This window comes from Pseudochaenichthys georgianus, chromosome 11 (genome assembly GCF_902827115.2).
Source record: "Pseudochaenichthys georgianus chromosome 11, fPseGeo1.2, whole genome shotgun sequence".
NCBI lineage: Eukaryota > Metazoa > Chordata > Actinopteri > Perciformes > Channichthyidae > Pseudochaenichthys > Pseudochaenichthys georgianus.
Window position 1 is genome coordinate 29,221,328 of NC_047513.1, and position 26,296 is coordinate 29,247,623.

Sequence of the window (26,296 nt, forward strand, 5' to 3'; positions counted from 1 at the left end):
TATGTGGATATAGCTGTGAAATAGGATAACTGTGACTATGCTCTTTTAGGCTGCAAAAACTCAAATAAAAAAAGGAAAGTTGATGGCGTGTTTGAAACTTTGATTCTAGATGGAGAGATCAAATAAAAGGCTGAGAAAAGAGACGTTGATAAGAGGAGACAGACGCAGCGGAACAGAAATGGGATCAAAGAGAGATGGACAGAGAAGATGAAAATACTGTCAATACATGATGAGCACAACTATCTCCAAATCCTATCTGAGAAACTTTAAAAACACATTAATTATCAAACAAAATCCCCTCAAGGCTTATTGGATGAAAACACATCCAGCCCAATCTCATACATTATGAATAAGCACATTATGAAGCAATGGGAATTGAAATGAACTGATAATCTAAAGCTTCAATTTGTGAATGGCTCCTGTTGGTTTCAACAAATGCATTTCATATATTGCATCTAGACTACACGTTGCAATTATAAGAGGCTGTCTTTGTGAGGGAGGGTAATTGTCCTGTGGGTGGAAAGAAACATTTTAATTACTCTGGCAAAAAGTCAACAAATCAATGACATGATTATAACTGGCTGTACGTGGGGAACCATTACATACTGTATCATGATACGAGAGGTGGGGGAGGGTAACCTAAGGTCTTTCTGGACTTAAAGGTGGGGTAGGTCATTTTGGAGAAACCAGCTCGATGACATTTTTGTATGGATTTTTTGTCAAAGCACTTCAGATATTCATTGCTATCGGGATGTTAAGAGCATTCCATGGAATATAACAAAAAGTGTATCTCGAGCCGGTTTCTGAAACTTACCTACCCCACCTTTAATGGGACATCTGTTATTCTCATGTTCAGGTGTATATCAGTATGTAGTGTCTCTACTTTAAAGAGTCCTCTCCTGCTGATGTTCAGGTGTATATCAGTATGTAGTGTCTCTACTTTAAAGAGTCCTCTCCTGCTGATGTTCAGGTGTATATCAGTATGTAGCGTCTCTACTTTAAAGAGTCCTCTCCTGCTGATGTTCAGGAGTATATCAGTATGTCTCTACTTTAAAGAGTCCTCTCCTGCTGATGTTCAGGTGTATATCAGTATGTAGTGTCTCTACTTTAAAGAGTCCTCTCCTGCTGATGTTCAGGTGTATATCAGTATGTAGTGTCTCTACTTTAAAGAGTCCTCTCCTGCTGATGTTCAGGTGTATATTAGTATGTAGTGTCTCTACTTTAAAGAGTCCTCTCCTGCTGATGTTCAGGTGTATATCAGTGTGTAGTGTCTCTACTTTAAAGAGTCCTCTCCTGCTGATGTTCAGGTGTATATCAGTATGTAGTGTCTCTACTTTGAAGAGTCCTCTCCTGCTGATGTTCAGGTGTATATCAGTATGTAGTGTCTCTACTTTAAAGAGTCCTCTCCTGCTGATGTTCAGGTGTATATCAGTGTGTAGTGTCTCTACTTTAAAGAGTCCTCTCCTACTGATGTTCAGGTGTATATCAGTATGTAGTGTCTCTACTTTAAAGAGTCCTCTCCTGCTGATGTTCAGGTGTATATCAGTGTGTAGTGTCTCTATTTTAAAGAGTCCTCTCCTGCTGATGTTCAGGTGTATATCAGTATGTAGTGTCGCTACTTTAAAGAGTCCTCTCCTGCTGATGTTCAGGTGTATATCAGTATGTAGTGTCTCTACTTTAAAGAGTTCTCTCCTGCTGATGTTCAGGTGTATATCAGTGTGTAGTGTCTCTACTTTAAAGAGTCCTCTCCTGCTGGTGTCCAGGTGTATATCAGTATGTAGTGTCTCTACTTTAAAGAGTCCTCTCCTGCTGATGTTCAGGTGTATATCAATATGTAGTGTCTCTACTTTAAAGAGTCCTCTCCTGCTGATGTTCAGGTGTATATCAGTGTGTAGTGTCTCTACTTTAAAGAGTCCTCTCCTGCTGATGTTCAGGTGTATATCAGTGTGTAGTGTCTCTACTTTAAAGAGTCCTCTCCTGCTGGTGTCCAGGTGTATATCAGTATGTAGTGTCTCTACTTTAAAGAGTCCTCTCCTGCTGATGTTCAGGTGTATATCAGTATGTAGTGTCTCTACTTTAAAGAGTCCTCTCCTGCTGATGTTCAGGTGTATATCAGTGTGTAGTGTCTCTACTTTAAAGAGTCCTCTCCTGCTGATGTTCAGGTGTATATCAGTGTGTAGTGTCTCTACTTTAAAGAGTCCTCTCCTGCTGATGTTCAGGGGTATATCAGTATGTAGTGTCTCTACTATAAAGAGTCCTCTCCTGCTGATGTTCAGGGGTATATCAGTATGTAGTGTCTCTACTTTAAAGAGTCCTCTCCTGCGTTCAGGTGTATATCAGTATGTAGTGGCTCTACGTTAAAGAGTCCTCTCCTGCTGATGTTCAGGTGTATATCAGTATGTAGTGTCTCTACTTTAAAGAGTCCTCTCCTGCTGATGTTCAGGGGTATATCAGTATGTAGTGTCTCTACTTTAAAGAGTCCTCTCCTGCTGATGTTCAGGGGTATATCAGTATGTAGTGTCTCTACTATAAAGAGTCCTCTCCTGCTGATGTTCAGGGGTATATCAGTATGTAGTGTCTCTACTTTAAAGAGTCCTCTCCTGCTGATGTTCAGGGGTATATCAGTATGTAGTGTCTCTACTATAAAGAGTCCTCTCCTGCTGATGTTCAGGGGTATATCAGTATCTAGTGTCTCTACTTTAAAGAGTCCTCTCCTGCTGATGTTCAGGGGTATATCAGTATGTAGTGTCTCTACTATAAAGAGTCCTCTCCTGCTGATGTTCAGGGGTATATCAGTATGTAGTGTCTCTACTTTAAAGAGTCCTCTCCTGCTGATGTTCAGGGGTATATCAGTATGTAGTGTCTCTACTATAAAGAGTCCTCTCCTGCTGATGTTCAGGGGTATATCAGTATGTAGTGTCTCTACTATAAAGAGTCCTCTCCTGCTGATGTTCAGGGGTATATCAGTATGTAGTGTCTCTACTTTAAAGAGTCCTCTCCTGCTGATGTTCAGGGGTATATCAGTATGTAGTGTCTCTACTATAAAGAGTCCTCTCCTGCTGATGTTCAGGGGTATATCAGTATGTAGTGTCTCTACTATAAAGAGTCCTCTCCTGCTGATGTTCAGGGGTATATCAGTATGTAGTGTCTCTACTATAAAGAGTCCTCTCCTGCTGATGTTCAGGTGTATATCAGTATGTAGTGGCTCTACTTTAAAGAGTACTCTCCTGCTGATGTTCAGGTGTATATCAGTATGTAGTGTCTCTACTTTAAAGAGTCCTCTCCTGCTGATGTTCAGGTGTATATCAGTATGTAGTGTCTCTACTTTAAAGAGTCCTCTCCTGCTGATGTTCAGGTGTATATCAGTATGTAGTGTCTCTACTTTAAAGAGTCCTCTCCTGCTGATGTTCAGGTGTATATCAGTATGTAGTGTCTCTACTTTAAAGAGTCCTCTCCTGCTGATGTTCAGGTGTATATCAGTATGTAGTGTCTCTACTTTAAAGAGTCCTCTCCTGCTGATGTTCAGGTGTATATCAGTATGTAGTGTCTCTACTTTAAAGAGTCCTCTCCTGCTGATGTTCAGGTGTATATCAGTATGTAGTGTCTCTACTTTAAAGAGTCCTCTCCTGCTGATGTTCAGGGGTATATCAGTATGTAGTGTCTCTACTTTAAAGAGTCCTGTCCTGCTGATGTTCAGGTGTATATCAGTATGTAGTGTCTCTACTGTAAAGAGTCCTCTCCTGCTGATGTTCAGGTGTATATCAGTATGTAGTGTCTCTACTTTAAAGAGTCCTCTCCTGCTGATGTTCAGGTGTATATCAGTATGTAGTGTCTCTACTTTAAAGAGTCCTCTCCTGCTGATGTTCAGGTGTATATCAGTATGTAGTGTCTCTACTTTAAAGAGTCCTGTCCTGCTGATGTTCAGGTGTATATCAGTATGTAGTGTCTCTACTGTAAAGAGTCCTCTCCTGCTGATGTTCAGGTGTATATCAGTATGTAGTGTCTCTACATGTCTCCATGCTTTAATGTTCAAAAAGCTCTTTATTTTCCTCATACTGCCTGTGCTGCAGCACCTCTTTTCACCCTCTGTCTGAAACCAGAGCCCAGTCTGCTCTGATTGGTTAGCTGGCCGGCCCTGTTTTGAGTGGTCAACCAGCTTAGACCTATTTCCGCCCCCATTAGCCCCTGTGTGTGCATGTGCTGCGTGAGTGTGTGTCTGTGTGCGTGTGCTTGTGCGTGTGCATGTGCTGCGTGAGTGTGTGTGTGTGTGTGTATGTGTGCGTGTGCTGCGTGAATGTGTGTGTGTGTGTGTCTGTGTGCGTGTGCTGCGTGAGTGTGTGTCTGTGTGCGTGTGCATGTGCTGCGTGAGTGTGTGTGTGTGTGTGCGTGTGATGCGTGAGTGTGCGTGTGCTTGTGCGTGTGCATGTGCTGCGTGAGTGTGTGTCTGTGTGCTTGTGCATGTGCTGCGTGAGTGTGTTTGTGTCTGTGTGCGTGTGCTGCGTGAGTGTGCATGTGCGTGTGCGTGTGCTGCGTGAGTGTGCGTGTGTCTGTGTGTGTGTGTGTGTGTGTGTGCGTGTGTGTGTGTGTGTGTGTGTGTGTGTGTGTGTGTGTGTGAGTGTGTGTGTGTGTGTGTGTACCTGAAACTCCTCTCTGATGGGCGAGGTGTTGCTCTGCGTGTCGACCTTCAGCATCTCCTTGTAGGTCAGAGCGAACTCGTTCACGGGGATGGCCGTCTCTCCGCACAGACACGCCTCCAGGATGGCGTCGTGGATGAACACGTACTGCTCCTGAGAGACAGCGCGCAGGGAAAAACATGCACACATTTACCCACAAGCCTTTGCTGCACTTAAGAGCCTCCTAACCGTTAATTGCCCACTTGCACAATGCAGAATTGTATTACTGCTGTTGAATGTTGACTAATAGTCACAAGTGTCAAACGTTCTTAAAATCTCCATGCCCACTCGCAGGCATTGTCCACCATGTCTATAAATGGGGTAAAAAGTGGTGAGAACACACATCAGAGGAGCACCAACACTGCCCACACACTCGTTAAATCCTGTCACGAGCGCTGCAATTAACGAGGACATTTGTTTTGACACCCAACCAAACAATAGATCAAAGAGGCGAGCGTGCATTCAAATTACCAGCCATAAAACTGTCCAACTTATTTATCATTTTTAATGTGTTTTGTAATTGCTGAAATATGTATTCAACGGGTGGACAAGCTTCAGCTGAAAAGGTACAATAAATATCATTGTTTTGGTATTTACTGCTCTTTCTCCACTTCACACTTTACGAGAGGACGATTTACTGAAATGTTCTCAAACTTTAAATAATGAATGGCTTTTTCTGAGTTGTTTATTTGAAAATTGGACACACTTTGAGAAGAATAACACACAATTAGCGTTTGTCAAGTTAGTGGAAAATAATATATTACACTTACAGTAACAGCTTTCAAAACCTCCAATATTTACCTCCAATATTTACCTCCAATATTTACCCTCCAATATTTACCCTCCAATATTTACCCTCCAATGTTTACCCTCCAATATTTACCTCCAATATTTTCCCTCCAATATTTACCTCCAATATTTACCCTCCAATATTTACCTCCAATATTTACCTCCAATATTTACCCTCCAATATTTACCCTCCAATATTTACCTCCAATATTTACCTCCAATATTTACCCTCCAATGTGTGTGGCTTGGAGACAAGAATAAGTATGGGAACCCTTTGGACTTTGTGAATCGAGCTTTAAATCTGATTCAAGCTTGGAAATATGGTAAAAGCTGATTAAGCAACAATGGATGTCCTTCCGCCCGGACCTGGAGGGGATTTGGGTTGAAAAATGTAAAACTCAACCGGTTTTCTTAAACAGAAATACATTAAACATTTGTGTAAACATTACCATATGTTCTGGCCTGTGCTCCTGAACTACTGTAAACAAGTCAAGTCCTTTATTGAAATGAGACTTAAAGTGTTGATTCCATTTAACTTTGAGACACTACCTGGGCCTGAGATGAGACACCATCAAGGGATTTCATCAATATATGTTTAATATCTTAAAGGTCCCATATTATACTGTTTTTCATCAATACATTATAGCTCTCAGATATATACAAAACATGTCTCTGAAGTGTTTGGCTCCAAACACCAAACAGATCGTTGCAGCATTACCCATAATCCCCTCTGTTTCAGCCCTGTTTCCAAAGTGCTGATTCTCTGTCTGTTACTTTAGATGAAAATAAGGAGCCCCTCCCCACGCCCCTCTGAGAGAGATTTGGTTACAAAGAACTCAATGGTGCTCTAGAGGAGATTCAGGTGATAAGGTGGGGGGGGGGGTTAACTTGGCTGCTGATTGGCTAATGGTTACACAAGACAACACATCGTGATGACATCATAAAGTAGCCAAAATCTGATCAGCTCATTTCAGACAGGTTTTTATAAAAAAGGATCAGGACAAAAAGAGAGAATCTTTGTTCCTGAAACTTTCAGAATCTCTTTCCACAGAGGGGACACATGTTGATGTAGAAGAGACATGAAGAAGAGGGGACACATGTTGATGTAGAAGAGACATGAAGAAGAGGGGACACATGTTGATGTAGAAGAGACATGAAGAAGAGGGGACACATGTTGATGTAGAAGAGACATGAAGAAGAGGGGACACATGTTGATGTAGAAGAGACATGAAGAAGAGGGGACACATGTTGATATAGAAGAGACATGAAGAAGAGGGGACACATGGTGATGTAGAGGAGACATGAAGAAGAGGGGACACATGTTGATGTAGAGGAGACATGAAGAAGAGGGGACACATGTTGATGTAGAAGAGACATGAAGAAGAGGGGACACATGTTGATGTAGAAGAGACATGAAGAAGAGGGGACACATGTTGATGTAGAAGAGACATGAAGAAGAGGGGACACATGTTGATGTAGAGGAGACATGAAGAAGAGGGGACACATGTTGATGTAGAAGAGACATGAAGAAGAGGGGACACATGTTGATGTAGAAGAGACATGAAGAAGAGGGGACACATGTTGATGTAGAAGAAACATGAAGAAGAGGGGACACATGTTGATGTAGAGACATGAAGAAGAGGGGACACATGTTGATGTAGAAGAGACATGAAGAAGAGGGGACACATGTTGATGTAGAAGAGACATGAAGAAGAGGGGACACATGTTGATGTAGAAGAGACATGAAGAAGAGGGGACACATGTTGATGTAGAGGAGACATGAAGAAGAGGGGACACATGTTGATGTAGAAGAGACATGAAGAAGAGGGGACACATGTTGATGTAGAAGAGACATGAAGAAGAGGGGACACATGTTGATGTAGAAGAGACATGAAGAAGAGGGGACACATGTTGATGTAGAAGAGACATGAAGAAGAGGGGACACATGTTGATGTAGAAGAGACATGAAGAAGAGGGGACACATGTTGATGTAGAAGAGACATGAAGAAGAGGGGACACATGTTGATGTAGAAGAGACATGAAGAAGAGGGGACACATGTTGATGTAGAGGAGACATGAAGAAGAGGGGACACATGTTGATGTAGAAGAGACATGAAGAAGAGGGGACACATGTTGATGTAGAAGAGACATGAAGAAGAGGGGACACATGTTTATGTAGAAGAGACATGAAGAAGAGGGGACACATGTTGATGTAGAAGAGACATGAAGAAGAGGATTAATAGGTGACCTTAAAGTAAAGAAGCACTCACCTCGGTCTGGATCATGTTGATGCGTCGGGAGCAGAGGGTCTTCACACAGTTGTAGATGTCCACCACGCCCTCACACTCGGCCATATCCAGCATGACGTCCAGAACGATGTAGCAGCCGGTCCGCCCCGCCCCCATGCTGTGAGGAGGAAGAACAACACAACACACAAGCATCAGTATACAGAGGACATACAAAGGTCTTAAGGTAAGGAGAAAGCAAAGAAAGAAACGGAATACTGTGACCATTCTGTTCTGGCATTGTAAGAAGTCTAGTTTAAAGTGAACAACCTTTGAGTTTTTAAAATGCTCTCCTGTATGTGCTGTGTGGCAGTTTGTGAAAGACTCCCCAGGATATACATATCTTTATTTTCATAATATTTGTATTGGTCATTTTACTTTAACTTCTTATGTTTATTTAAGTTTTTGTATTTTATTTGATCTTTTTATTATATGATCTAACTTTAACGTTTAATGTTTAAAAAAACATTGTTATTATTTTTTGTATTTTATCATATATTGGTCATACTTTCTTTCACTTTCATTATATTTTATTATTATTATTATGACCCGTCCCCCGTCTGCAGAGTCACAACCCTCAAAGTACCCCCTGTAGCCGCGAGTAAATCTCTAACACAGAAAACCAGACCCGGCGCCAGAACACATCTACAGCGAGGGCATATGGTTTTCATGAGAGGGCACACAAAACCGCGGCCAGTGTCGACGCCAGAGATGTTCTTTTGGGGACGTGCTGTGGGGTAGCTTGACGTTTCATAGAGGGTGCTCAAACATGTAGGGTTTCCCATTAGTTACCGGCGCTACAGTGGAATGTTCTACTGCAACACTCCCCACACGCACACACACAGTACACCCGCAACTGTTACAATGAAGGCTCGATAATCAGCTCACGGCATATAGGTGTAAGAAAAAATAAATAAAGTGGGGGGTGGACCTAACCCCGATTTTTTTTTTTTATATTGAAGTTAAAAGCATCAATCTGGTGCACTTTGAGAGCAACATGAAGAGATCTGGATACATCTCTCAACACCTTTATGAAACAGACCTGAAAGCAGATTTTTTTTTTTTTTTGTAATGGATATTTTACAAATCACTCACCTTTTAAACTGTATTCTTGTTTTACTGTCATATAGTATTTCATACCTGTTTTCCATGTATTACTCTTACATTACTATCTGATATCACCGTAGCATTAAAGTTCACAGTTTATAACTAAAAAATAATAATAATTAAAAACGTGTTTATTGGGGGAGGGCAGGAATGTCAAATGGGGGGCCTGGCCCTCCCACGACGCCGGGTCTGCAGACAATACCCGTCTATGCTGCGCCAGAACGCCTCCTTGGAGATTTCTCTTTTTCTTCCTGGGTACAGTGACATATTTGGGTCTAGTGACGTAACGTAACGTCCGCGGAGCCGTTACGTTAATTCCTCACACACACATACTCCATCTTTTCTCAGCTGCAGCTCCGCCGATTTCTCAGCCTGAGACGGCGGGACGCGGCGAGGCTGTGAGTCTGTGTGTGAGCACACACACAAACTCCCAGCCAGGCTGCGGGTGTGTGTGTGCTCGGGCTGGGTTTCGCTGTGTCTCGCTGTCTCGCAGACGGCCACTGGGCTCACAAGGAGGGGGGGGGCTGGAGCTCCAACAAGCCGTGTAGGACAGAGAGTGAATACACATGCTATACAGAGATGCTGTGAGAAACCAATGTGAGTTTGGAACATTGCAAAATATAAATCTATTCTAGTCGACCTCCACAATGGAATTATGATCAGTAGAAATGGCCGTGACATGAGACCTTTAAGAATCTGAAAGCTTTGTTGCTTTAAACACATCTGATTCAAACCCTGGTTCTTTACCTCGTCTTTCATCAGTATTTCCTTCCTATATTACTCTGAACATAATACACTAAACCTCCTGCAGAGCACGGATGCACTGAAACAAGCCCATCATTTATGAGTCAAACAACTATTTTAAAATAAAAACAACATCTCTACACAGTGATTACTGACGACCTCAGCGACCCTGTGATGTTTCATATCCTTCATTCTTCACCTTTAATGCACATATATTACCGGTGTTGGTATTCAGCGATATAATAACATGTCGGGTTGACCTGGTAACGCATTGTGTACAATGCAATCAGGTTAAGAAAGGTAGAATAAACACAAAAGGCAGCTTTGCTTGTACAGCAGATGGATTTAATTGGAGTTAAGCTTGTGGTAAAAGTGCATAAAGCTATATCTAAATATGATTTGCTCTGGGGTTGAAAGGGAATCTACCAATCAGGATTCAGCGATTCGATCTCATGCAGTTAATAATTACAAAGTGTCCCTTGGACAAGATTCTTAATGTCAGTAGCTTTGGCTTTCATGTACATTCAAAAATATTCCACTGTAAGTATTTATTTTATATTCTGCAATCGTACTCTATGTTATATGTATATAGTTTACTTATTCATGCATGTATTTGCACATTGGTATCTTGCAACATTCTCTTGCACTATTGTTATTGTTTTTGTCTTATAGCCTCTGACTTTTAATGTTATTGCCAAAACTACGCTGTAGCCACTTTGGATATGACAATAAAGCCTTTGAGTCTGGAAACCTTTCAAATTGTTCTATTCATAGCCCAAGTACGGCAGAGGATAAGGGCCAAAACGTGATCTCAAACTTAAAATCTGAATTCTGAGAAAATATTCAGAATATAGAGAAAAAAGTAATAATCCTGACTATGACCTCAGAATTCTAAGAAAATAATTGTAATCCGAGAAAAAGTCAGAATTAATAAAAAAATGAAAAAAAATCACTTTTGGTCAGATCTCAAAAATCGTTCCACATAATCCTCTTCTGTGAAGGCGCATTTCCACTGCAGCGAGTAGCACGGTTTAATATAGTATAATGTAGTTCTGGCTAACGGGTACCTTTTCACAGTTTTTCTGGCCCTCAAAAATTGTGGTTCTTTCCGGGCCAACAACCGGGCTGAGTATGCTAAACTAGTGAGAGAATCGCTACAACACAATGAATACATTTTACCGTGATTTAATTGTAATATACGTTTCAAAATGATGCCGAAGTAACAACATACTGATACCGGTTAGTAAAAAACATGAATTAATGCTTTGACAAGTCTGCAGACAGACGGCAGGCGAAAAACCTTTTAAAATGCGTGTTTTCTGAATGGAGATCGGCTAAGCTAACGTTATATATGCATTTGTCAAGTTTCTGAAGAGATATGAGGAGCTGTGAGCTCTGAGGGCTAAGAGCTAACGGCTGATGTTTTGTTTTGTGTTTCGCATTGAAGATGACGTCACGGCTCCGCCTACACTGCGTTACTATAGTTACTGCCCAAGCTACTAAACTGTAATGGAAACGCAGCATAAAGTGGGCCCAACAAGGCCTAACTATACCGTACTAAGCCGTGCGAGGCCCTGCAGTGGTAAAGCGTACTTTACGGCATATTTTCCAATAAAACTGTTGAGAAATAAAGGACATGTTTTGAAAAACTATGGGCAGAGTGAACAAACAAATTCAATAAATAGGCCTCTGGACCTTATTTAGAAATATTATGATCCTTGTATTCTTTATTTGCATGTCTTTTGAGGGTTTCTGGTGGAGTTGTAGTGACTGGTGTTATTTTTGCTTTTTCGAAAAAAAATGGTGTCAAAAAACCTTCCCTTCAACCAGGCACATTTTGTTTACTTTATGTCACTTTTCTACCACATTCCTCACTGAGCTCTAATGCAAAGACTTGCGATGCAGATAAATCATTCACAGGTGGAGGGAAACGTCCGTGAGAATTTAAAATCCTTCACAGAAGAGGCAGACATGTTCCTTGATAGTCAAAAACCCAGACTCTGCCTACGCCTTTGTGGATTTCTCGCTGGTTATGTGTGAACATCCTGTCGTAAAGTGTTATTTCACTTTTTAGGTTTCTGTGTTTGTCACTTTCCTCCTACACAGCACCGAGGAGCTGAGAGCTATTTTAGGAAATGTAAAAAAATAAACGCAAACTGGAGAGGAAATAAATGTGCTTTTATATTATATTACATTACATTACATTTAGCTGACGCTTTTATCCAAAGCGACGTACAATAAGAAACTTATATATATATGTTTTTATATAAATGGATCAGGACAAAAAGAGAGAGAATCTTTGTTCCTGAAACTTTCAGAGTCTCTTTCCACAGAGGGGACACATGTTGATGTAGAAGAGACATGAAGAAGAGGGGACACATGTTGATGTAGAAGAGACATGGAGAAGAGGGGACCCATGTTGAAGTAGAAGACACATGAAGAAGAGGGGACACATGTTGATGTAGAAGAGACATGGAGAAGAGGGGACACATGTTGGTGTAGAAGATACATGAAGAAGAGGGGACACATGTTGATGTAGAAGAGACATGAAGAAGAGGGGACACATGTTGATGTAGAAGAGACATGAAGAAGAGGGGACACATGTTGATGTAGAAGAGACATGAAGAAGAGGGGACACATGTTGATGTAGAAGAGACATGAAGAAGAGGGGACTCATGTTGATGTAGAAGAGACATGAAGAAGAGGGGACACATGTTGATGTAGAAGAGACATGACGAAGAGGGGACACATGTTGATGTAGAAGAGACATGGAGAAGAGGGGACACATGTTGATGTAGAAGAGACATGAAGAAGAGGGGACACATGTTGGTGTAGAAGATACATGAAGAAGAGGGGACACATGTTGATGTAGAAGAGACATGAAGAAGTGGATTTTGCATAATAGGTGACCTCTATTCATATCTTACACTACACTGTAACTTTTATTCATGTACTTTGTCTTTTAATGTTTATTTTATTATCTTTGCCTTTTAATGACTTTTTTTTAAAATGTCTTTCATATTTGTAAAGCACTTTGAATGTACTATATAAATAAACTTGCCTCTAATGTTAGATATGAGTACTTCTTCTTCTCTTGTTTTCAGTGTGTGTAGCGTTGTTACCTGCAGTGCACCACCACCGGCCCCCCGTCAGGAGGGGTCGAGGCTTTGACGCGGCGCAGGAAGGCCAGCAGCCCGGTGGCGTGATACGGGACGCCGTGCTCCGGCCACGACGTGAAGTGGAACTGACACACCTCGTGTTTGGCCGGGTATCCTCTCTGCAAGACACACAAGCACATGTGAGGACATGCTTTTATTTTGAATAACAAATGTATTTCTATGGAGACCGAGCCTTATGCCTTCCCAAACCAGCTGAGGACACCACAGACTGTGGATGCTTTTAAAAAAGGCCTAAAAACGCATATTTTTAGAATAGCATTTTACTAGATTTTTAAAACCCCCACTTGTTGCCATGCCAGCGTAAATGCCAGTGCTTTTATTCTGCTTTGTTTTTGTTGTTTTGTTTCAACCATTTTATTCTGTAGCACTTTCAGTTTTGTTTGCTCAAATGAAAAGTGCACTTATAAATAAAATTGATAATTAATTTTTAAAAATTGGGCAAAAAAAAGATATATATGTTAATTATTTAATTTTTGGGAGAAGGGTTTAAATCAGTGTAAACTTCTTCCCACCCCTTTTCGGATGTGTAATTAGGTCGATCATCCGTTTATATATAATTTGTAAGTCAGTAATATTTTTGTTTATCAATTTCATTATTATTATAATTATTTTGTATTTTTGTTTTACACATTCAAAATAAATCAGATCAAATCAAGAATTTCTTTACCGTGTCGCAAAAAACGACGATTGAGCGAAGTTTTGTGAACATCAATTTGGCCGTGGTCCACGTTTTCTGATTGAAATGAATCGTGATTTGAAATGCGTAGTGATAAATGTGCTGTTTTATTATAATGATCAGTGTTTGACCTGTCTCTATTTCAAGTTTAAGTGTAGATGGTTGTGTGTACTTTCTCAGAGACTACAGATGGAAATAAGCTAGGGGCTACATTTGGCATAAATATGTGTTCTGTTTTGTAGTTTTTGATGTCTTGTTCTTATTTAATAAACACTAAAAAGGAATACAATTTTGAAGATATATTAAAAGCACATTATATTCTACATTATTGAATACCTTATTAAATCATATTTATAATAACATTTTCGTTTTGTAAAATATTAGACATGTTTTCCTTGTTGTACCTCAGGCAGTTATTCCACTAGTTTTGACTTTAAGTTCCATTATGATAAAAGTGTATTCAATGTTTTGAATGCAACATGTAGTAACTTAAGATGTAAACTGAATCTAGTATTTCACTTTTAAATGTAGGGGATTAGAAGTATTAGGTAGCATGAAGTGGAAACCTCAAGTAAAGTACCTCAAAATGGTTCTTAAGTACTGTACTGTATATAGGCGCTTTCACTCCAAGTACTTTGCCGTACTTAGTTCATCAGAACTCTTTAGTTCTCATGGACCAAGTACAGATAGCGTTCACACCGGAATAAGTTCCCTGAGGGAGGATTAGGCAAATGAAGCCGCTGACGTCACTTCTTCTTCTTCTTCTTCTTCGGGTTTACTGGCAGGCCGCAAACAACTTCACGGCGTATACTGCCACCCGAAGTCCCCGGCCTGGAAGGCCCCGGCCGGAAGTCCCCGGAGTTGGGGGCTGGCTTTACCCTAACCCTAGAAGCTGCTGGGACTCCCTTCATCCTGGGACTCCCAGCAGCTTCTACTGAAGCCTTCCGAGTAAATCGCCAGAACGCCGACACCTCCTCATCTCCACCGCTCCCAAGGGGGAGAAGAGGTTTTCATGAACTAAGTTCTAGTTCCGGATTTTTTTGGTATGAACATTTTTGGAAATATATCGGAACTATACTGGGAAAATTACTCCGGTGTGAAAGCGCCTAATGTATCTAGTCATTTCCACAATTGATTATAATATAATAATGTTTTATGATGAAGTATTCTGAAATTGGCTCAAAACAAAGTGGATAGTATAATAATAATAATAATAATAATAATAATAATAATAATAGTGTTCCTCACCCTCTCCATGGCGAAGGTGCGCACCGTGTACTCGGCCAGCGCCTCGGTCTTCAGCAGCGTGATCTTAATGTCTCCGTACAGCTCTGTGTCGTCCGGCCAGTACTTACAGCACTTCATCTGAAACACAACCAAGAGTTCAGACACACACACACACACTGCTTCACACACAACATGAAGGCACGCTGCTAAGCTCTCATCCTGTGTGACCTTTTCTTAATATTTACCAAAGTTTGCCAATCATTTCCACCGTCAGATTTGACACCAAAAGAGACACAGAGGGGAGATAAGCGTTCAATCCTCTCTCTGTCTGTTAAAATACAGACAAACCTTTACTTTTAGGTTTCAAAGTAGATATTTTATATTTCAGTGTCTTTTCAGGGCTGCTTCAGGCTGTGGACTCATTTTAAGATTTAAAAATGTATATTTGTTGGACCTACAAAGCCTGGGCAGAGTCTTTAGGAAGAATAACATCACTTATTTTCTTTACCCTATGACTTTTTTTATTTATTTACCCCCATTATTATTATTATTATTATACATTTTCTTTATTTAACATTAATTTTTATTTCATTTTTTCACAAGTTGACATTATTTTTTGCCATTTATTAATATTGTTTTATTTTATTCTTTTTGTATTATCATTATTAACTATATTCATAGTTTTAATGTATCTTGAAATGTTAGTAAACTAGAATGTGTTTTCAATAAAAGGTTTAAAAATAAAAATACACTTCTTTCTAAGTATTAAATACCCGCTAAAAAATAAAACTGACGAATCAAAAAAAGTACGTACTCCCATAACACACAGTATACAGGTGGAGTGTGTATATTAAACCCTGTAATTCATATTTTAAGCATTTCTGTGGCACCTTAATTGTTCACATTGTATACGTTTAATGTTCAGTGCACGCTTCACTCCTCACATCACACACTATAGCCGTTTCTCAATCTCGAGGATACTGGCTTCCAAGCCAATATTTCAAGGATGCTACGTCATCGAGTGCCGCCGAAGGACTGTTACAATCTCCGGCATACTTGGAATTCCACCGAGGCCGCGTCCTTGGTTTGGGGGAAATTTCGAGGCTGCACATGGGTAGACTTCGCGTCCTTAAAATCCCCACAATGCTTTGCGCACGGACCAATTTCAAAAACCCTTGCGGAGAATGGCTGAACCGACGCAGCACACATTTAAATGTAAGTATGTAGTGGCGTAGAACATGTTGGTAAATATGTGACTTTGTTACATTTGTTATCACCAAAAATGTGTTCCGTGAAAGTAAAGCAAGTTCATAATTAGATAGACATCGTGAGGTATTTATTTTCGGTACAGTTTATGTTGAAACCGTTAGAGAGAGTGGCACACTTGTCAGCCTGTTCCATTCTTCTTCGTTTTCCGAAGCCGTGGCTTGGAAGCATACTTGCTTTGTTTCTGAAGGAAGTGACTTGGAAGTATGCGACTACCAAGCCAGCATCCTCGCGATTGAGAAACGGCCACTATATAAACTGGTGTAACAAGGCCTCCTGTAAACAGCTGGGATCTTGCAGCTCCGCCTCTAACAGCAGATCACTCCCACGACTCAGAGCAGCAGCAGCAGCTAGGGAGCTCCACAAATACACCTCCATGCCTGTTTTTAAATCTCGTTGAAAGACATACTTGTTCTCCCGTGCTTTTGCAGACCACGTATAAGTCGTATCAGTCTGTGTTTCTAAATTGGGGTTTTCTATTAGGTTGTGTTTTAAAATGTGTTTACATCATGTATGAGGGTTTCCAGTCTGTGGCTATAAGGATGGTTTTATTGTTTCTTTTTGTCCTATCGGTTTTGTCTAAATGTATTTATGCTGCTTTTTTTATATATATATTGATGTACAGCACTTTGGTCGACTCTGTTGTTTTTGAATGTGCTACTGTATATAAGTTGAATTGGATTGGATCTATCTTCACAGGAGGCTTCAGAGGTCACAGGACACAAAGGGAGGGAAGCCTTACCCGGCCCACCTCCACCAGCTTGGTGATCATGACAATACTGAAGCAGTTCTCCTGCCAAACCATCCGCCAGAAGTCGTAGATCATCTCCTGCTTTGGGCCTGCAGAGGAGGACGAGGAGGAGGAAGAGGAGGAGGAGGAGAGATGAGCCATAAGTCAGAGAAAATAGCAGCAATAAACATGAATGTAGAGGCAGTGTAATCCATGCCAGAGTAACAATGTGTCAGCGCCACGGTGAACTATCGCCCGCTCTGTGTTCCCCCAACACTCTACGCACAAATGTCATTTCAATACACCCACAAATCCTCCGCCATTGTGCAAACAAGCGGCCGTATCGCCTCGCTCCGACACAAATCACTTCCTCCTGCACAATATGACACTTTCATTGATTTCATTACAGCTTGCCGTTGATAATATCGCATCCTCCTCCTTCATCTTCTGACTAACACAGGCATAGAGAACAAGATGTCTATTCATTTACACCACGCACTCCGTTTAATGGGAACATTATGCTGTGTGTAGGCCACCTGGATGACTGCTTTAAAGCAAGGCTATAATCCCTGGTAGTAGTAGCAGTTTTTTTTTTTTTATCGTGATGCATTTAGTCATTTATTTCAGGTTTTGTACACAGAAAACACACCGTATTAACTGTAAAACATACGTTAATTTATGACCGATTACTATTTTGGATATGGGGCAATTATATATGTAAAAACAATTAAAATATGATTTTTTTTAAGATTAATTAAAACATTTTTAACATGATAAATTAACATTGATTATATGGTATACTTGTTGATTATAAAAGCTACATTTTACAGGAATACATTTACACTAATAAGAGACTAAATGTAGAACATATTGAAATTATTAGCATTAATATAAGTACTAAATATTGTTTAAAATGAGAACAAACGCTTTCTTGTAATTTAATTTACTTTTAATATTCTTAAATCTATTTATAATTTTTTATTAACAATTATAATTTATTCACCCCTATTTTATCTTTATTAGGTTTTTTTCATATGTTTTAAATGCATTACTTATTATTATTATTATTCATTAATTTTTTTATTTTGTTTTCATTATCATTTTTTTAAATTGTATTCATTAGTTTAAATGAATTATGTTGACATATTTGTATAAAACAAAAAATAATAATAATTTCCTCACTAATTTTAAATATCGTGTCAAATCTCAAAGTCAAACATGCTTCCTTTGAAGGACGCCTACAAAATATTCTAGGCAACCAAATAATTGAGAGTGTATTGCATATTCTCTTTTTCCAAATCTGTGCACAGGAAATGCATTGTGGTTGTTTTAGAATTGTGGAAGAAAACACAAGCATCCTTGAAACCCTCTGAATAAAGGACTATAATTTGAAAGATCCTCAACATTGGAGAAGTCCTTTATGTACCAGGCGCGGTTCATAAGGTTTGAAACAATAACTAAGAAAGTAGCAGCAGCCTCTGTGATGAACACGTAGCTGTTGGAGAGTGATCAAAGTGATGTGATAGCAGAAGGGGTAATGCCTGGTATGAAAAGCATCACACCTGATGAAAAGACAGACACACATGGCTGCATGAAGAGCTCCCCGGAAAAACAAACGCGAGAAACAAACTTATTTTCACTTCCTTTTCTTCAACACTTGTCAAGAAGATTAATCAGAAAGTGTGCACTTGACTAGACGCTGCAGGGCACAACATGTAAAGGCAGCGAGATGCAAAGGAGAAGGAGAAACACTTGTTAAAAATCAGAACATGTGCAGAGATGTTTCTCTTTAATAACAGATAAGGTGTTTTACTGAAGCCGACCCGAGGTGAGCAAACATTATACTGTGCGTTTAATAAGAGCACGTGGGCAGACACTTCAGCAGACACTTCAACCTCCTCTGCATAGTTACGCAAAACTCACTCCCCTGTTGGTTTCTATAGAACATTACTCAGATCCTTTCCTTTAAGACATATCCTGCTGATGTTCAGGTGTATATCAGTATGTAGTGTCTCTACTTTAAAGAGTCCTCTCCTGCTGATGTTCAGGTGTATATCAGTATGTAGTGTCTCTACTTTAAAGAGTCCTCTCCTGCTGATGTCCAGGTGTATATCAGTATGTAGTGTCTCTACTTTAAAGAGTCCTCTCCTGCTGATGTTCAGCTGTATATCATTATGTAGGGTCTCTACTTTAAAGAGTCCTCTCCTGCTGATGTTCAGGTGTATATCAGTATGTAGCGTCTCTACTTTAAAGAGTCCTCTCCTGCTGATGTTCAGGTGTATATCAGTATGTAGTGTCTCTACTTTAAAGAGTTCTCTCCTGCTGATGTTCAGGTGTATATCAGTATGTAGTGTCTCTACTTTAAAGAGTCCTCTCCTGCTGATGTCCAGGTGTATATCAGTATGTAGTGTCTCTACTTTAAAGAGTCCTCTCCTGCTGATGTTCAGCTGTATATCATTATGTAGGGTCTCTACTTTAAAGAGTCCTCTCCTGCTGATGTTCAGGTGTATATCAGTATGTAGCGTCTCTACTTTAAAGAGTCCTCTCCTGCTGATGTTCAGCTGTATATCAGTATGTCTCTACTTTAAGAGTCCTCTCCTGCTGATGTTCAGGTGTATATCAGTATGTAGCGTCTCTACTTTAAAGAGTCCTCTCCTGCTGATGTTCAGCTGTATATCAGTATGTCTCTACTTTAAAGAGTCCTCTCCTGCTGTTGTTCAGGTGTATATCAGTATGTAGTGCCTCTACTTTAAAGAGTCCTCTCCTGCTGATGTTCAGGTGTATATCAGTATGTAGTGCCTCTACTTTAAAGAGTCCTCTCCTGCTGATGTGCAGGTGTATATGTAGTGTCTCTACTTTAAAGAGTCCTTTCCTGCTGATATTCAGGTGTAGATCAGTATGTCTCTACTTTAAAGAGTCCTCTCCTGTTGATGTTTAGGTCTATATCAGTATGTAGCGTCTCTACTTTAAAGAGTCCTCTCCTGCTGATGTTCAGGTGTATATCAGTATGTAGCTTCTCTACTTTAAAGAGTCCTCTCCTGCTGATATTCAGGTGTATATCAGTATGTCTCTACTTTAAAGAGTCCTCTCCTGCTGATGTCCAGGTGTATATCAGTATGTACTGTAGTGTCTCTACTTTAAAGAGTCCTCTCCTGCTGATGTTCAGGTGTATATCAGTATGTAGTGTCTCTACTTTAAAGAGTCCTCTCCTGCTGATGTTCAGGTGTATATCAGTATGTAGCATCTCTACTTTAAAGAGTCATCTCCTGCTGATGTTCAGGTGTATATCAGTATGTCTCTACTTTAAAGAGTCCTCTCCTGCTGATGTTCAGGTGTATATCAGTATGTAGCGTCTCTACTTTAAAGAGTCCTCTCCTGCTGATGTTCAGCTGTATATCAGTATGTCTCTACTTTAAAGAGTCCTCTCCTGCTGTTGTTCAGGTGTATATCAGTATGTAGTGCCTCTACTTTAAAGAGTCCTCTCCTGCTGATGTTCAGGTGTATATCAGTATGTAGTGCCTCTACTTTAAAGAGTCCTCTCCTGCTGATGTGCAGGTGTATATGTAGTGTCTCTACTTTAAAGAGTCCTTTCCTGCTGATATTCAGGTGTAGATCAGTATGCCTCTACTTTAAAGAGTCATCTCCTGCTGATGTTCAGGTGTATATCATTATGTAGTGTCTCTACTTTAAAGAGTCCTCTCCTGCTGATGTTCAGGTGTATATCAGTATGTAGTGTCTCTACTCTAAAGAGTCCTCTCCTGCTGATGTCCAGGTGTATATCAGTATGTAGTGTCTCTACTTTAAAGAGTCCTCTCCTGCTGATGTTCAGGTGTATATCAGTATGTAGTGTCTCTACTTTAAAGAGTCCTCTCCTGCTGATGTTCAGGTGTATATCAGTATGTAGTGTCTCTACTTTAAAGAGTCCTCTCCTGCTGATGTTCAGGTGTATATCAGTATGTAGCGTCTCTACTTTAAAGAGTCCTCTCCTGCTGATGTTCAGGTGTATATCAGTATGTAGTGTCTCTACTTTAAAGAGTCCTCTCCTGCTGATGTTCAGCTGTATATCAGTATGTCTCTACTTTAAAGAGTCCTCTCCTGCTGATGTTCAGGTGTATATCAGTATGTAGCCTCTCTACTTTAAAGAGTCCTCTCCTGCTGATGTTCAGCTGTATATCAGTATGTCTCTACTTTAAAGAGTCCTCTCCTGCTGTTGTTCAGGTGTATATCAGTATGTAGTGCCTCTACTTTAAAGAGTCCTCTCCTGCTGATGTTCAGGTGTATATCAGTATGTAGTGCCTCTACTTTAAAGAGTCCTCTCCTGCTGATGTGCAGGTGTATATGTAGTGTCTCTACTTTAAAGAGTCCTTTCCTGCTGATATTCAGGTGTAGATCAGTATGTCTCTACTTTAAAGAGTCCTCTCCTGTTGATGTTTAGGTCTATATCAGTATGTAGCGTCTCTACTTTAAAGAGTCCTCTCCTGCTGATATTCAGGTGTATATCAGTATGTCTCTACTTTAAAGAGTCCTCTCCTGCTGATGTCCAGGTGTATATCAGTATGTACTGTAGTGTCTCTACTTTAAAGAGTCCTCTCCTGCTGATGTTCAGGTGTATATCAGTATGTAGCGTCTCTACTTTAAAGAGTCCTCTCCTGCTGATGTTCAGGTGTATATCAGTATGTAGCGTCTCTACTTTAAAGAGTCATCTCCTGCTGATGTTCAGGTGTATATCAGTATGTAGTGTCTCTACTTTAAAGAGTCCTCTCCTGCTGATGTTCAGGTGTATATCAGTATGTAGTGTCTCTACTTTAAAGAGTCCTCTCCTGCTGATGTTCAGGTGTATATCAGTATGTAGTGTCTGTACTTTAAAGAGTCCTCTCCTGCTGATGTTCAGGTGTATATCAGTATGTAGCATCTCTACTTTAAAGAGTCTTCTCCTGCTGATGTTCAGGTGTATATCAGTATGTAGTGTCTCTACTTTAAAGAGTCCTCTCCTGCTGATGTTCAGGTGTATATCAGTATGGAGTGTCTCTACTTTAAAGAGTCCTCTCCTGCTGATGTTCAGGTGTATATCAGTATGTAGTGTCTCTACTTTAAAGAGTCCTCTCCTGCTGATGTCCAGGTGTATATCAGTATGTAGTGTCTCTACTTTAAAGAGTCTTCTCCTGCTGATGTTCAGCTGTATATCATTATGTAGGGTCTCTACTTTAAAGAGTCCTCTCCTGCTGATGTTCAGGTGTATATCAGTATGTAGCGTCTCTACTTTAAAGAGTCCTCTCCTGCTGATGTTCAGCTGTATATCAGTATGTCTCTACTTTAAAGAGTCCTCTCCTGCTGATGTTCAGGTGTATATCAGTATCTAGCGTCTCTACTTTAAAGAGTCCTCTCCTGCTGATGTTCAGCTGTATATCAGTATGTCTCTACTTTAAAGAGTCCTCTCCTGCTGTTGTTCAGGTGTATATCAGTATGTAGTGCCTCTACTTTAAAGAGTCCTCTCCTGCTGATGTTCAGGTGTATATCAGTATGTAGTGCCTCTACTTTAAAGAGTCCTCTCCTGCTGATGTGCAGGTGTATATGTAGTGTCTCTACTTTAAAGAGTCCTTTACTGCTGATATTCAGGTGTATATCAGTATGTAGTGTCTCTACTTTAAAGAGTCCTCTCCTGCTGATGTTCAGGTGTATATCAGTATGTAGTGTCTCTACTTTAAAGAGTCCTCTCCTGCTGATGTTCAGGTGTATATCAGTATGTAGTGTCTCTACTTTAAAGAGTCCTCTCCTGCTGATGTTCAGGTGTATATCAGTATGTAGTGTCTCTACTTTAAAGAGTCCTCTCCTGCTGATGTTCAGGTGTATATCAGTATGTAGTGTCTCTACTTTAAAGAGTCCTCTCCTGCTGATGTCCAGGTGTATATCAGTATGTAGTGTCTCTACTTTAAAGAGTCCTCTCCTGCTGATGTTCAGCTGTATATCATTATGTAGGGTCTCTACTTTAAAGAGTCCTCTCCTGCTGATGTTCAGGTGTATATCAGTATGTAGCGTCTCTACTTTAAAGAGTCCTCTCCTGCTGATGTTCAGCTGTATATCAGTACGTAGTGTCTCTACTTTAAAGAGTCCTCTCCCGCTGATGTTCAGGTGTATATCAGTATGTAGCGTCTCTACTTTAAAGAGTCCTCTCCTGCTGATGTTCAGCTGTATATCAGTATGTCTCTACTTTAAAGAGTCCTCTCCTGCTGTTGTTCAGGTGTATATCAGTATGTAGTGCCTCTACTTTAAAGAGTCCTCTCCTGCTGATGTTCAGGTGTATATCAGTATGTAGTGTCTCTACTTTAAAGAGTCCTATCCTGCTGATGTTCAGGTGTATATCAGTATGTAGTGTCTCTACTTTAAAGAGTCCTCTCCTGCTGATGTTCAGGTGTATATCAGTATGTAGTGTCTCTACTTTAAAGAGTCCTCTCCTGCTGATGTTCAGCTGTATATCAGTATGTCTCTACTTTAAAGAGTCCTCTCCTGCTGATGTTCAGGTGTATATCAGTATCTAGCGTCTCTACTTTAAAGAGTCCTCTCCTGCTGATGTTCAGCTGTATATCAGTATGTCTCTACTTTAAAGAGTCCTCTCCTGCTGTTGTTCAGGTGTATATCAGTATGTAGTGCCTCTACTTTAAAGAGTCCTCTCCTGCTGATGTTCAGGTGTATATCAGTATGTAGTGCCTCTACTTTAAAGAGTCCTCTCCTGCTGATGTGCAGGTGTATATGTAGTGTCTCTACTTTAAAGAGTCCTTTACTGCTGATATTCAGGTGTATATCAGTATGTAGTGTCTCTACTTTAAAGAGTCCTCTCCTGCTGATGTTCAGGTGTATATCAGTATGTAGTGTCTCTACTTTAAAGAGTCCTCTCCTGCTGATGTTCAGGTGTATATCAGTATGTAGTGTCTCTACTTTAAAGAGTCCTCTCCTGCTGATGTTCAGGTGTATATCAGTATGTAGTGTCTCTACTTTAAAGAGTCCTCTCCTGCTGATGTTCAGGTGTATATCAGTATGTAGTGTCTCTACTTTAAAGAGTCCTCTCCTGCTGATGTCCAGGTGTATATCAGTATGTAGTGTCTCTACTTTAAAGAGTCCTCTCCTGCTGATGTTCAGCTGTATATCATTATGTAGGGTCTCTACTTTAAAGAGTCCTCTCCTGCTGATGTTCAGGTGTATATCAGTATGTAGCGTCTCTACTTTAAAGAGTCCTCTCCTGCTGATGTTCAGCTGTATATCAGTACGTAGTGTCTCTACTTTAAAGAGTCCTCTCCCGCTGATGTTCAGGTGTATATCAGTATGTAGCGTCTCTACTTTAAAGAGTCCTCTCCTGCTGATGTTCAGCTGTATATCAGTATGTCTCTACTTTAAAGAGTCCTCTCCTGCTGTTGTTCAGGTGTATATCAGTATGTAGTGCCTCTACTTTAAAGAGTCCTCTCCTGCTGATGTTCAGGTGTATATCAGTATGTAGTGTCTCTACTTTAAAGAGTCCTCTCCTGCTGATGTTCAGGTGTATATCAGTATGTAGTGTCTCTACTTTAAAGAGTCCTCTCCTGCTGATGTTCAGGTGTATATCAGTATGTAGTGTCTCTACTTTAAAGAGTCCTCTCCTGCTCATGTTCAGGTGTATATCAGTCTGTAGTGTCTCTACTTTAAAGAGTCCTCTCCTGCTGATGTTCAGGTGTATATCAGTATGTAGTGTCTCTACTTTAAAGAGTCCTCTCTGCTGATGTTCAGGTGTATATCAGTATGTAGTGTCTCTACTTTAAAGAGTCCTCTCCTGCTGATGTTCAGGTGTATATCAGTATGTATTGTCTCTACTTTAAAGAGTCCTCTCCCGCTGATGTTCAGGTGTATATCAGTATGTAGTGTCTCTACTTTAAAGAGTCCTATCCTGCTGATGTTCAGGTGTATATCAGTATGTAGTGTCTCTACTTTAAAGAGTCCTCTCCTGCTGATGTTCAGGTGTATATCAGTATGTAGTGTCTCTACTTTAAAGAGTCCTCTCCTGCTGATGTTCAGGTGTATATCAGTATGTAGTGTCTCTACTTTAAAGAGTCCTCTCTGCTGATGTTCAGGTGTATATCAGTATGTAGTGTCTCTACTTTAAAGAGTCCTCTCCTGCTGATGTTCAGGTGTATATCAGTATGTAGTGTCTCTACTTTAAAGAGTCCTCTCCTGCTGATGTTCAGGTGTATATCAGTATGTAGTGTCTCTACTTTAAAGAGTCCTCTCCTGCTGATGTTCAGGTGTATAGCAGTATGTAGTGTCTCTACTTTAAAGAGTCCTCTCCTGCTCATGTTCAGGTGTATATCAGTATGTAGTGTCTCTACTTTAAAGAGTCCTCTCCTGCTGATGTTCAGGTGTATATCAGTATGTAGTGTCTCTACTTTAAAGAGTCCTCTCTGCTGATGTTCAGGTGTATATCAGTATGTAGTGTCTCTACTTTAAAGAGTCCTCTCCTGCTGATGTTCAGGTGTATATCAGTATGTATTGTCTCTACTTTAAAGAGTCCTCTCCCGCTGATGTTCAGGTGTATATCAGTATGTAGTGTCTCTACTTTAAAGAGTCCTCTCCTGCTGATGTTCAGGTGTATATCAGTATGTAGTGTCTCTACTGGGACATGTCTCCATGCTTTAAGGTTCACGTACAATGTGTTGGAGCGCTAGCCAATAGGGGCGTGAGTGTTACACAGTGATGTCATTATGTTCTGGAAGTAAACAAACGAGACACATTTTAAAGGGTTAACCCCAACTTGGCCATGATGAATATGGACACTGTAGTTTACATTGACTGAATCCTAGTGGATATGACATTAAGAAGCTGTGGGGTAGAAGTATAAAGTGGCATAAAAGTCAGAATACTACTTAAGTATGGTACTTAAGTAAATACTTTTCACCGCTGTGTCGCTTTCTGCTATGAGATGTTAATTGTTCAGCAGTATGGCGGAGAGACGGTGGTTTCTGATCCGGGTGAATCTGTATGCACAGCACAACGCGCCGCCGCTCCAGACTTTCAGAATGCGTCTGGCATGTCCTCCTCACCCACCTCCTCCCTCCTCCTCTCCCTCGTCTCTGGACATAATAGAGAGTTAGCCCGGAGCACCTGCTGCCTGCCGCTCGCACGCAGCCGCCTTAAGACCCGGCTGAGATACAACAAATCAGCCGCAACCTGCCGTGACATGCGGCCACCCCGAGCGCCGGAGAACGCAGAGAATACAGAGTGAGAGCTTTAATGATGCACTGTATGAACTGTACGTGTGTGTGTGTGTGTGTGTGTGTGTGTGTGTGTGTGTGTGTGTGTGTGTGTGTGTGTGTGTGTGTGTGTGTGTGTGTGTGTGTGTGTGTGTGTGTGTGTGTGTGTGTGTGTGTGTGTGTGTGTGTGTGTGTGTGTGTGTGTGTGTGTGTGTGTGTGTGTGTGTGTGTGTGTGTGTGTGTGCGTGTGTGTGGAAGTCAGTGGAGGTGCAGACATTTGTTGAAGTAATGAATTGGATTAACTTTGGCCTCTGTGACCCAGTCTATGTGTGTGCCATGAAAGCACTTAGGTTAACGTAAATGCCCTTAAATCATTATCTTTGGATTCCTTACAAAGTGGGTGAAATC

General features: G+C 40.5%; 1 protein-coding gene across 7 annotated transcripts in view; it reads right to left on the reverse strand.

Annotated features, from left to right (window-relative positions):
* ptprua (protein tyrosine phosphatase receptor type Ua) overlaps nucleotides 1–26,296 on the reverse strand; it is a 288,163-nt gene that overhangs the window by 12,020 nt on the left and 249,847 nt on the right. For all 7 annotated transcript variants that reach the window (XM_034094829.1, XM_034094827.2, XM_034094828.2 and 4 more), the window contains 5 exons: nucleotides 16,689–16,786; nucleotides 14,702–14,818; nucleotides 12,721–12,875; nucleotides 7,733–7,868; nucleotides 4,638–4,787 (listed from right to left, as the gene is read on the reverse strand). In XM_034094829.1, coding sequence (XP_033950720.1) covers nucleotides 4,638–4,787; nucleotides 7,733–7,868; nucleotides 12,721–12,875; nucleotides 14,702–14,818; nucleotides 16,689–16,786 — 656 coding nt within the window. The remainder of the gene's footprint in view (nucleotides 1–4,637; nucleotides 4,788–7,732; nucleotides 7,869–12,720; nucleotides 12,876–14,701; nucleotides 14,819–16,688; nucleotides 16,787–26,296) is intronic.